The 12,890-nt window shown below is 35.3% G+C and overlaps 1 protein-coding gene across 1 annotated transcript in view; it reads left to right on the forward strand.

Annotated features, from left to right (window-relative positions):
- Positions 1–12,890, forward strand: part of strc1 (stereocilin 1) — a 29,724-nt gene that overhangs the window by 5,284 nt on the left and 11,550 nt on the right. Inside the window, exons 5-12 of the mRNA XM_005168943.6 lie at positions 2,064–2,126; positions 2,319–2,429; positions 2,541–2,695; positions 3,295–3,481; positions 5,345–5,460; positions 5,585–5,714; positions 5,869–6,051; positions 8,128–8,166. Coding sequence (XP_005169000.2) covers positions 2,064–2,126; positions 2,319–2,429; positions 2,541–2,695; positions 3,295–3,481; positions 5,345–5,460; positions 5,585–5,714; positions 5,869–6,051; positions 8,128–8,166 — 984 coding nt within the window. The remainder of the gene's footprint in view (positions 1–2,063; positions 2,127–2,318; positions 2,430–2,540; positions 2,696–3,294; positions 3,482–5,344; positions 5,461–5,584; positions 5,715–5,868; positions 6,052–8,127; positions 8,167–12,890) is intronic.

Raw genomic sequence — 12,890 nt, forward strand, 5'->3', positions numbered from 1 at the left:
AAATAGTTTATATTATACTTAGTCTTTAACTTCTATTTTCTTAGAAAACATAATATCTATGTTTTTACTTATTTAGGTGTGACACAGTTAAAGGTTAGGGACAGTTTTGCTGGGATTGGTAGTTTTAAAGGTGGGTAAAAGGTTAGGGCTATACAGTGATCCCTCATAATTCGCGGGATTTACCTTCTAAACGTACCCTGCAATAGGCGAAATTAGTGAAATAGTCAGCTTTATTTTTTACAATTACTATAGATGTTTTAAGGCTGTAAAACCCCTCACTACATACCGTATACACTTTTCTCAGATAAGCATTAACATTTTCACACTTTTCTTTCTTGTTTAAACATTCTTGAAGCTCAAACCTTCATAAAAAATAAGTCCAGTATTATAGAATGAAGCCAAAGTTCATAACCAATTGTTCTTCATTTATTTTTTTCCGTAATGGCACCCTATACCTTTCTTAAGCATGTCCAGAGGTTCAACTTTTTGGGTGATGGTTAGCATCTTCCTCTGCCTTATGGGTGCTACCGCAGGTGCCTTTGACTGTGCAGAACATTTTGTTGACATTTTGGCCAGAAAACTTGCAAATATACAGTACAGCAGTTCAGAGTCACACTGCTAGCAATCAAAGATTTATGTAAACTTGGCAGGAGACACAGCACAGAGGAGATTGATTGACAGTGGTCTACAGCCAGTCAGGATGCACAACACTATGGGCTGTAGAAAAAAACATGTCAAATTGCATGAAAAAAATCCACGAAAATGCCAGGCCGTGAAAAGTGAACCGCTTTACAGCGAGGGATCACTGTACTCAAATGTAATCATAGATACTCGACTGTAAATATTTTATAAAATACTGTAAGGTATTAGGTTTTTTTATATTCTTTTTTTTTGTTCTTTATATACAATATGTGCAGTCAAATTATTCATTTATTCATTTTTCGTTCAGAAGTTGCCACAGCAGAATTTACCGCCTACTGTTCCAGCATATATTTTTATGTAGCAGATACACTTCCAGCCGCAACCCAGTACTGGAAATCAACCATATACACTCATTCACACACACACACACACACGCATACACTACGGCCCATTTAGTTAATCTAATTCACCTGTACCGCATGTCTATGAACTGTGGGGGAAACCATAGCACCTGGAGGAAACCTACATGGGGAGAACATGCAAACTCCATACAGAAATGCCAACTGGCTCAGCCAGAACTTGAACCAGCAACCTTCTTGCTGTGAGGCGACAGTGCTAACCACTGACCCACCATGCCGCTCTCAAATATTTAATTTAAATATAATTATATAGTAAAAGACACTTCATATGAGGTGGGTCCAACCAGTTTCCCATAAAAACGCTGAACTAGTTCATCTAATTATTAATAAAATATATCTCTTACCGGTTCCACCACTGTTTTGTAATTGACCCATGATATAAGGTGTTAGATGTGACACTGGATAATCAAACCTCTTCCTTTGCATGTAATATTAATTCTTAGTCATTTGATTTGTCTTTACATTGGTAGTGTGATACGAATACCTGATCTAAGTTGTTGTTTAGTGTTGAGAAGTCATTGAAATCCACATTTATAAACGCAACACTGACGACCCATGTTTCCGAACAATTTTTCTTCCACTTGTTTAAATTATGGTTGGCAACACAACGAGGCATCTCTCTGAAGCTTTATCATGCACATTAATGAAGTTGCATCTCATTCACAATAGAGCGCGATAATTGGTTCGAACCAAGTCTTTCTCATAATTTAATGCTGAAAACTCAAAGACGTTACGTTGTACCCGCTGGTACAGAATTCCAGTTCCATGCTGGAAATTACGCAACGATTTTATGGCCGTGACGCAGACTACTAGAACAAATTTGCTCGAAATAACACAAAAATAACTAGTATTCACTTTTAAGTGAAATGTATGTGTCCTAATAGTGTTTTTAGCATTGTGGGACACATATATGGCTTTCAACATCTCAAAAAATTGTGTTGGTGTTTTGTGACCCTTTAAATAATAACATGATATAAGCTTTAACACTTTCATGTGTTTCAGAAAGTTTTGACCAGTCTGATGCAAACAGGACGAGACGTGCTTACTAACTTTTTCCTGATTAAGGTTGGATTTATAACTTATCTTGCAGTTAACTTGCAATTTGCATGTTTAAATTAACTGGTTTTGTTCTGCTAATTATAACACATTAAATATTTGTCTTTCTGCATCCCTATTTGCACACAATATCGAGTATTATTTGCAGAATTTAGTGTTCAAGTAACAGCTGGAATTATTGTTCTCATTAACGGATTGCAGGAGTATTTCCGAATTCCTTTGCCTTATCTGAGATCAGTGCTCAGTGCAGCGGACATAATGATTGTAAAGGAGATTCTACAATACTATAATAGGAACTACGCCACTCTACAGGTAAAACATCTCTTCTCCGTACCACTGTAGCATTGCAAATTACACCAAAATCAAGGGAGTACAAATGATCAAACATGCTCTGATGTAATGTAGAGTCTTTCTTGTTTGAAGCTGTCAGATGATTACTTGCGAATCATGGTGTCCGTGCTTTTCCAAGTTCAACTGCCCAAGGATTTTAGCTTGTTCTCAGATATGGGTATTTTGTTGACTCTGGCTACACCTTCAGACATCATGTCAATGCCTCCACTACAAAACAATATCAACGCGTGAGTGACGCACACACCTTATGTTTGATTGATTAGCCTAGCCTTATAAATGTATATAATATATTATATTTAATCTAAATTATGGGTAAATATAATGTTAATATAATCATTTTATAATATTATAATATACTATTATAATGCTTTAAAGCAAATGAAGTCTAAACTCGGTCCTGTAGGGCTGGTGTCCTGCCGATTTTAGCCTTAACTTGACTGAACACACCTGCATGAATGTTTTTTAGAAAGCCTAGTAAGAGCTTGATTAGCTAGCCCAGGTGTGTCTGATGGGGTTGGAACTAAACTTTGCAGGACACTGGCTCTCCAGGACCGAGTTTGGACACCCCTGCCTTAGTGTTATTTATATGCTATTATTGTATTTATTAATATTTTTCAGTTTTCAATTAATTATAGATTCAGCAATTTTATTATGCTCTTTTTAGTTATTTATTTTTTATATATATATATTATATATTAAACCTATTTAATTAATTTTTATCTTAATTTTTGTCCAAATAAAAATTCATATTATTAAATATTATATTTAGTAAACCACAGAAAATTATTTAGGGATTTTAAATTCTCTCTGTTCCACATTTCTCCAGGTTAAACATGATCAACTTAAACATCAAAAACCTTTCCTTGGAGCAGCAGCAAGCATTTGGTCGATGGTTCAGTCAGTCCATAGGCTTGCTTAACATGACAGCCAGCAGCTTATCCTACATCAGAGACACTGGTAACCTGATCGCCTACCTGCCCTTCCAGAGCTTCCAGCACCTCTCACCTGCTCAGGTAACAGCCCCAACACCTCACAAAGACACCTGAACCCATCTGGCTCTGGTTAACCCTCAGGCAGCTCGGCTGGGGAAAATGCCAATGGTTCATTGTAGCAGACATGCCCTCGTAGTCTGTTTTCAATGAATAAACACAGAGATGCATGAATTATGGATGGCTGTGTAGTGGACAGTGACTAAGACTGTAGTGCTAACAAGATAATGACTTCTTCGCTCCTGTCCAAATAAACAAGACATTTCACAATTCACAAATTTAAGACAAACAAATGAAGACGTTGAATTACAACATCATATGACTGCAAGCTGTAGGTGATTTTTTTTTTTTTTGGAGGGGATGTTTGACACTACACCATTTGGTTTCTGTCAATGGTTTGGTTATTAGCTAATAGTCAAGGCAGTAAAACAGACTATTTCGTTAAATTTTTGTCTACAAATTTGTTAGATTATTTTTTCACCTATAATCTCAATAATGCAGCTTAGCAAAAAAAAGAAGTTCAAAGTTGCAGATTATAGTCAGATGCATGAAGAAATCCACGTACTGTTTAAATCAGGGGTGCCCAAACTTTTTCTTATAAAGGGCCAAAAAACAAACTTGATTGAGGATGGCGGGTCAAACGTAAATATATTACATTAAAGTTTCCATGGTAAATTCATTATTTATTAATATGTAAACTTAAATCCCATTTAGAACACAATGTCTTGTGCTTTATATATTAATATTATTATTATTAATATTATAATATAATAATATTATAATATTATAATCTATATAAGTAATAGTATTGACATTTTAGCAATAACAAATCTGATTGATTCAGAACATCATCAGAGGGAAGCAGTTCATAATGTGGAAACAACAAATGAGTTGGATCTTTCAGTATCCTTTTCACCTGATTAAGGACACAATTGTCATATAAAACTTGAGGATTAATATATCCATCGTGCCCCAATTTTACACCCTGTCTTTAAGAGGTCAACTTAGATTTACACTGTACAGATAGGTTGCCAAACCACACTCTGATACCATACCTAACAATGCTTTCAAGAACTGCTTTATAAAACCACATCAAAAGCAACAACATAAAGGACTTCATTTACTCACCCATGACTTGTTCCAAAAAGTTTTTTTTTGTTAGAAGATATTTTGTAGAATGATAACAATTCATTTTCGATTTAATTATCCTACAATGGATATCAATGGTTACTGGTTTCCAACATTTTTAAAATGGGGTATATGCAGAAGGACTTTTGGTATTCCATAAACCAGTTCAAGCGCTTCAGGTGAACTGTATACTGTTACAATTTAACCTCATTTAATATCTGTTTTCTTTAAAAATCAACAATCTCTACTGCCTGATGGATATACAATATAATGAGTGCCTCATAATGTACAAGAAGCTGCATTAAATTACATTTTCCACGCCATGTTTTTAAAATTCATTCATTCATTCTTATTCCCTTTATTAATCAGGAGTCGCCACAGCGAATTGAACCGCCAACTTATCCAGCAAATATGTTGTACGCAGCAGATGCCCTTCCAGCCGAAACCCAACGCAATTCATGAAACACCCATACACTCTTACATTCACACATATACACTACAGCCAATTTAGCTTATTTAATTCACCTATACCACGTCTTTGGACTGTGGAGGAAACCAGATCACCCAGAGGAAACCCACATGCACACATTAAACAACTAAATTAATGCTCAGGACTGTTTACCTGATTATATTTTAATTTCATTACATCGATGCTGTAAAAGGAACCGTATCAAATTAACCGTTCATCTGAAATGTATTGGTACGGGAAACAATACTAGCTGTGCATATATCCTATTCTCCTGTGCCTTGTTTTCATAGCTGCTGGATGGATTTGATGTCTTAATGAATAACACGTTGGATCTCCTGAAAGAGCAGTTCATAGTTCAGAGTCTCACTGGAGCCTTCAGTAATCTCACAGTCAACCAGTGGAAAATGTAAGCTAGATACAGCGTTGTTTTTGCTATACTAAATAAGAAACAAAAAAAATGTTTTGATGTTTTTCAGATTTGGAAAACATACATTGGAAAAAGTTTTTGTCCCCCCCTCACATCTGTCCAGGTTAGGAAATCTGTCCTGTCTGGCTCATCCCAGTGATCTGATGTTGTACGCAGGAACGGACGTATTCTCAGTGATCCAGGACAACATTAGGACATGTGCAGTCCAGGGAATTGGTGTTCCTAGCACTATGGTATGTGAGCATCCAGAACAGAGTCTTAATATTTTATATCATATTCCTTTATTATATTTGCCCTATTCTTAAAAACAATCCTACTTTAAATAGTAATTCTGCATCAATGCTATAAATAAAATAGTCTCTGTTTTTTTGTTTTGCTTTTTTGCAGATATCCAGCTTGGTCTTTAAAGCATCTGATCTGCAGTCTCCCTCCAGTCTCACTCCTCAGAGGATCTCTCAGCTCGCTCCGTTTCTGCCGCTGCTGGGCTCCAGCTTCCTGCAACAGCTCAGCTCAGCCCAGCTCATCCCTGTCCTCAGCACACTGACCACTGTGCCTTTCACCCCAGACCAGGTACACACAACCCACAGCAGAATATGTGCTCTGACACATTACAGTGTATCCTATTTCATTTAAGTTTTTCAAAGCGAAAAATAATGACTGACAGTTTGTGCCACAATATACAGAATTTAACTTAAAATGCTGTTCAGTATAATAGTTGTATATTTACAAAAAACAATCCATACTACCCTTATTTGGATTTTTTTCACAAAATTATCTGAAGCATTAAAGAAAATTTATTCATATAAATATTGTCTATGTGTAAAATATTTATGCCTATGTATAAAGTTATTTTGTAAACTTTAATCTTAAATATTTTTTAAAATAAATAAGAAAAATATAATATGCACCTTAAGTGCCACATAACTAGCACTTGTTACAGCATCTACATTGTCCTGGTTGTTTTTTTGCAAATTTTTTGCAAGTGAGTTCATGGGTAAGATTTTTATTTGGATAAGATTTGCATTTATATATCAATTTAATATATTTTCTATTCTATTCATAGCAATCCGAATCTATTCTGATTGCTATAAATAGGCTATGAAATATATTAAGATTTGCATTTATATATCATTTTATATATTTAGGTCATTTGCAGCATATTACAAACAGTGGTGATTCAATTAAACAAAAAAATACATAGCAAATAACATAACTATTTTAAAATATGCAGTTATAAGAAGATTCAATGAAATAAAACATACAATATCATGCCAAAACATTAAAGAAAATTATAGATTAATAAAAATTTAAATAAAACCTACATTAAATTCAATATCAGAGACACATAAGAAATCATTGCTTTGTACACAAATATATCATGTCTATCTGCATATATAACAACAAAATCTTGTATTTTGATATTTTGTATTGTGGTGTGTGACAAACTGTCATGGTCATCAGCGATCCAGCCTGTGCAGATCAACAGACTACTAATCCGCCATTACACAAACTACATATCAAGTCATGCACCACTTACATGCACCTGTTCCTCATTCAGTAGATTACACACTCTCACGGCTGGGAGCTGCTCATGAACTGATTACTAGGACTATTTATACAGCGCACACACAGACACACCTCTTGGCTGAGTCTTGTTAAACTGTTTTGTGAACATTATGACCTGTTTTCCTTGCCTTGTCTTGCCATGTACCAATCATTGTTTTGTTTGTTTGTCTGACCATTCACCTTTTATTTGACAACAACTCTGGATTTCCTTTATACATCTCTGTTGACCGTTGTTTGCCTGACTATTCTATGTTGAATACACCCTGCATTTGGATCCGCACCTCTGTTGTTAGTGTCCTGTCACATAACACAAACACTGCTACACATTTTTATTTTAAACTCTCATATTACATCAGCGGGGGTCGGTTTATCACCTAAAATGTTATGTTCTGCTGCTGTTTCGACCAGCCAACTAGCCTGTAGCTGTAGGTTTTATTTGTTTTCCTAAGTCCATTTTTACTTGCATTTTGCATATAGCCGGTTCATTTTGGACCCTCAGTATAAAATGCTCTGGTGGGTGCTGAAATTGAGTAGAGGTCAGAGGTCACTCACAGACAGACAGACAGTGTGGTACTAGTCTTGAGGGCTTTGCAACAGATGGAAGACTGTTGTCAGAGGAGCCACGGCATCTGATACAGGCACACGACTGGCTCGCTGTTCAAGCCTTTTAATCATTTCTGCTTGACCACACATGAATTCGGCATGTCCATCTCACTGTGCACCCAAACATAAGGAAAGCAGAGCATAGGAGCACAATGGTAAAACAAAACGCTTTAGATGTCCATAGAGAATCTTTACATTGGGTAGAAAGTGAAAATGTCCTTAAAGTCATTAAATGTCATTTGATATCATTTCCCATATCATATCATTTACGTTTACTCATTCAGCAGATGCTTTTTACAAAGAGACTTACAAGTGAGAATAAAAGGAGCACTTCAAATTATCAGAAAGTTGCTGTGTATAAATGCTATGACAAGTCGAAGCTATTTATTTTTTTTCATCTGGTTGTTTTTGCTTTATAATGGATTTCCTCATTCAATAACTGTTCATGAAAATATATATTTTTTTCTTTTTATAAAGGCAAGTGTTATCCTGGAGAAGATCTCAACTAATTTGAGTGTAAGTATTTTTTTCAGTAAAATTAAGAAAAACAGTTTTTGTTCTTATATTAAGACAACACATTGCAGGATAATAGGGTAAAAATAATGACAACATTTTTAGGTAATGCATTAATTGGGTATTATTATGTTTATTATAATGTTTATGTTACTATATTTAATTAAATATGTACTAATCTTTAGAAGTGGTGTAAAGTAACACATTACAAATACTCAAAATACTGTATTTGAGTATTTTTGTCTCAGGTATTGTAATTTACCAATTAGTTTTAAAATTTGTGTTCTTTTACTTTCCCCTGAGTACATTTTTACAGCTGTATCTGTATTTTTACTCTACTATTTTCCTTCAACCTATAGCTACTACTTTAATTTTTTCTTGTCTTTGCGGATTGGCTAAGTAGAAAATTCAGTCCTGTGATTCCTGTCCAATCAAATTGCACATACGTAGGCTCTTTATAAATGCAGCAAACCGTTTGGAAGCATTAAAAAGATCCAAGAACATGCCCGAAATCTTTATACGCATTGACAGAGAGGCTGTTTAGACACCAATGAGAAGATGAAGGATTTTTACTGTATGATGACTGAAATTGCCAAAAGGCCTTAAACAATCACTAAATGCACTACAGAATACTATGTTTATACTGTACATCCCTACAGTTATTGCACGTAAAATCATCAGCTTTTTACAAAGTAATACTCACTACTCTTGTGTACTTTAAAAAGGCTTTTTACTCATACTTTGAGTAATATTTACAACAGATACTTTTACTTTACTTGCACTACATTTCTGAACATGTAATGGTTCTTTTACCTGAGTATGATTTTTTCAGTATTCTTTCCACCACTGATCTTTAGACAGATAAAATACTGGATGAGATCGAGTTCAAAATTACAGTCAACAGTTTTTACAAAGATTTTATATCTCTTTTGAGTAAAATACTGTGAACCACTAGAAAAAAAGTTCACTTGTTCACTTCAATGTTAATTAAAATGTTGTATATTATCAGGCTAATTATATATGAACATATATAGACAATATACATTTTTTGTAGTCTGGTGTATGTTAAAGATATGAAGATTTAGTGCAGGATAAAAAAAAAACTTGATTTGAGAAAATTGCCTGTAAAGAGCCCCTATTATGCATTTAAAAATATCACATTTTGGTTTTAGAAGTCCCCAACAACAGTCTGATATGCATTCAAGGTCAAAAAACCCTTTCATTGTCTCATAATATGCATTTATTTTTATCTAATTATCCTAATGACTCTCATATGATTCGTTCAGCGTTTTGATTTGTTTCCAAACCCTCCTTAGCTTGTGATTGGTCGACTGCTTTCAGTGTAAGACATGCCCACCAAGGCTTATCAACAGTGTTGAAGTAGTCAGAGTGCAGAGTGTATGTGTGAGCCCTATGTAGAAGTGTATTAAGGCAATGCAGTTTAACACCAGCATACTCCTGTATTCTTAACCATAAGTAAAAACAGACACACATTCAATATTAATCCACACAGTGGCAAAAGTTGAACTATTTTGAAACTTGACCACTGCATATGTTTAGTAACAGCTGACGGTGGCCATAGCAACAACAAACGGCAGTTGATCACAAGCTTTTAAACGCATTTAAACCAATAAACAAAGCAGCATGAGTTGCGTTTTTAACATGGTTTTAGACGCAATATATCTTTATATAATTAGAATAAAAAGAGTTAACCAGATACAACACAAGCCGTGTGGAGCGATTACAAGTAACAACACAATTAAATACATAATTTGCAAGCTAGAGAAAACAAGGAGGCAACTATTTTAAAAGCTTACTTACACTTGTGAAATAGAGGAAGAAATTGATCCATGAACTGTGTACTGTAAAGTTCCTGTCAAGCTCTGACAAAGTACCAGACATCAATAGTCTTTTTTTGATCCTTCCTTTAACAAACGGCCCATGAATCCCCCATTGTAAGCATGTATATCTTTGCAAAAATAAACTTCAACCACTGACTCACATCCTCATCTTTGGGTAGGGAAAATAAGTGTCTGTGTTTATGCAACTTGATTCAACAGGGATCTGCCACAGTGTTTATCTTCCTCTTTTTCATTCTACAGTGTTTGTGGGTGGGGCCGGGGATTTTAATTTTGCCAGATCTGTGTGCACAACAAATGGGCGTGTCTTGAGTTCTATATCGACGTTACACCGACACCGCTAAAGACTAATTACCGCAGCGGTTAATTCGAACCACTATCAATCGACTCTTTTATAGACGAATCAATAGTTTTAAACATATTTTACTTCACTTAGAGCTGTTACACACTGCATGGTCGTTTTCAAAAACCCATATTAGGGGCTCTTTAAAAATATGCATTGTAATTAAAACCTATGGAAACAAATTGATAAAGCACAATAAACAAAACACTTAGAAGTGTATTTTGGATGTTTTTTTTTTTTTCGATTACATAAAAAAAAATGCTTTATGAGAGGTCAAAAAGGCCAAAATCTCAAAATTGACAAATGCATGAACAAAACTGTTTTGCCTGCAGTATCTCTGAGGAGATAGCCTCTCTGCGTGTATGCGTGTGTGTCTGCTTTTGAGATGTCAGCACTTTTCCTCATCCAGCTGGCCCACTACCCAGCATAATCAACTCTGGGGTGGTTCAAGGACAAATGCACTGGCCTCACATACTGTACACACACACACACACACACACACATACTCGTCCATCAGTTACTCTTTTTAATTTACCCTGCCTGTCTGAAAGTGCATGTAATATTTACTCATGATCCATGTGATTTGGCAGTTCCTCAAGGTATAGGTTTACACCAATCACAATGAAGTGATCTAGCAGCCTGTTTTTCTGTCTTTGTATTTTGTGTCCAAGCCAAGGTTTAGGAGAACATTGTGATGTAGGTCAGATAGGATGTCACTAGTGTGCTGGCACATGCTTTAATCATCCTCTTTCACATGTGGGGCATCAATGAGACACCTAAATATAAGTTAAAGTGTATTTTTTTGTGGAAATATAGACTGCATACGGCACTTTATTATTAAAACTAGTTACAGTACATTGCATAAGCGATTTTGAGTGATTTTTTCATATACAGTTCTCAGCATATACAGTGCATCCAGAAAAGTAAGTTTTTTATGTTAGTCATTTTCAAAAATGGATTAAATTAATTTATTTCCTCAAAATTCTACACACAATACTCCATAATGACAATGTGAAAAAGAGTTTTTGAAATTGTTGCAAATTTATAAAAAAAAATTAAAAGCTGAAAAATCACATGTACATAAGTATTCACGCCCTTTGCCGTGAAGCTCTAAATTGAGCTCAGGTACAGTCTGTTTCCTCTGATCCTTGACATATTTCAGCAGCTTTATTGGAGTTCACCTGTGGTAAATGCAGTTGATTAGACATGATTTGAAAAGGCATACACCTGTCTATATAAGGTTCCAGGGTTGACAGTGCATGTCAAAGCACAAACCAAGCATGAAGACAAAGGAATTGTCTGTAGACCTCAGAGACAGGATTGTCTCAAGGCACAAGGCTGGGGAATGTTATAGAAAACTTTTGCTGCTCTGAAAGTTCCAATGAGCACAGTGGCCTCCATCATCCATAAGTGGAAGATGTTTAGAACCACAAGCACTCTTCCTAGAGCTGGCCGGCCATCTAAGCTGAGTGATTGGGGAAGAAGGGCCTTAGTCAGGAAGGTGATCACTAACCCGATGGGCTCCAGCTTTCTTCTGTGGAGAGAAGAGAACCTTACATAAGGACAACCGTCTGCGCAGCAATCGGAAACCCATTCTTGCCTGGAATTTCCCAAGATTTTTCAGCAACAGGAACTGGAAGACTAGTCAGGATAGAGAGAAAGATGAATGCAGTAATGTACAGAGACATCCTGAAAGAAACCCTGCTTCTTGACCTCAGACTGTGGCAACAGCTCATCTTTTAGCAGGACAATGACCCAAAGCACACTGGCACAATATCAATGGAGTGGCTTCACAACAACTCGGTGAATGTTCTTGAGTGGCCCAGCCAGAGCCCAGACCTAAATCCTATTGAACATCTCTGGAGAGATCTGAAAATGGCTTACACCATCACTTCCCATCCAACCTGATAGCGCTTGAGAAGTACTGCAAAGAGGAATGGGCAAAAATTCCTAAAGACAGGTGTGCCAAGCTTGTGGCATCATATTCAAAAAAACTTGAGGCTATAATTGCTGCCAAAGGTGCATCAACAAAGTATTGAGCAAAGGCTGTGAATACTTACGTACATGTGAATTTTCAGGTTTTTTATTTTTAATAAATTGGCAACAATTAAATTTTTTTTTTTTTCACATCGTCTTTATGGGGTATTGTGTGTAGAACTTTGAGGAAATAAATCAATGTAATCCATTTTGGAATAAGGCTGTAACATAAAAAAATGTGAAAAAAGTGAAGTGTTATGAATATTTTCCGGATGCACTGTGTAAGTAACCCCTCACAAATCTCTACAATATTATATTAGTATAAATCTCGAACTTTTACGATATATATATATAAAAATAACTTACGATATTGGGCCAAAAAAACAGTACACCCAAATTTATGTTATTGAAAAATATTCAATACAAATTTTAAAAACAGCAAAATTCAAGAGAAACAAAAAATGTAAAACAATTAGTTGAAATTTTGTAGTTTGTAATTTATCCAATATTTTGCAAGAATTTAATTGCATTATCTTTCAATTTCTAAA

This window comes from Danio rerio, chromosome 7 (assembly GCF_049306965.1).
Source record: "Danio rerio strain Tuebingen ecotype United States chromosome 7, GRCz12tu, whole genome shotgun sequence".
NCBI lineage: Eukaryota > Metazoa > Chordata > Actinopteri > Cypriniformes > Danionidae > Danio > Danio rerio.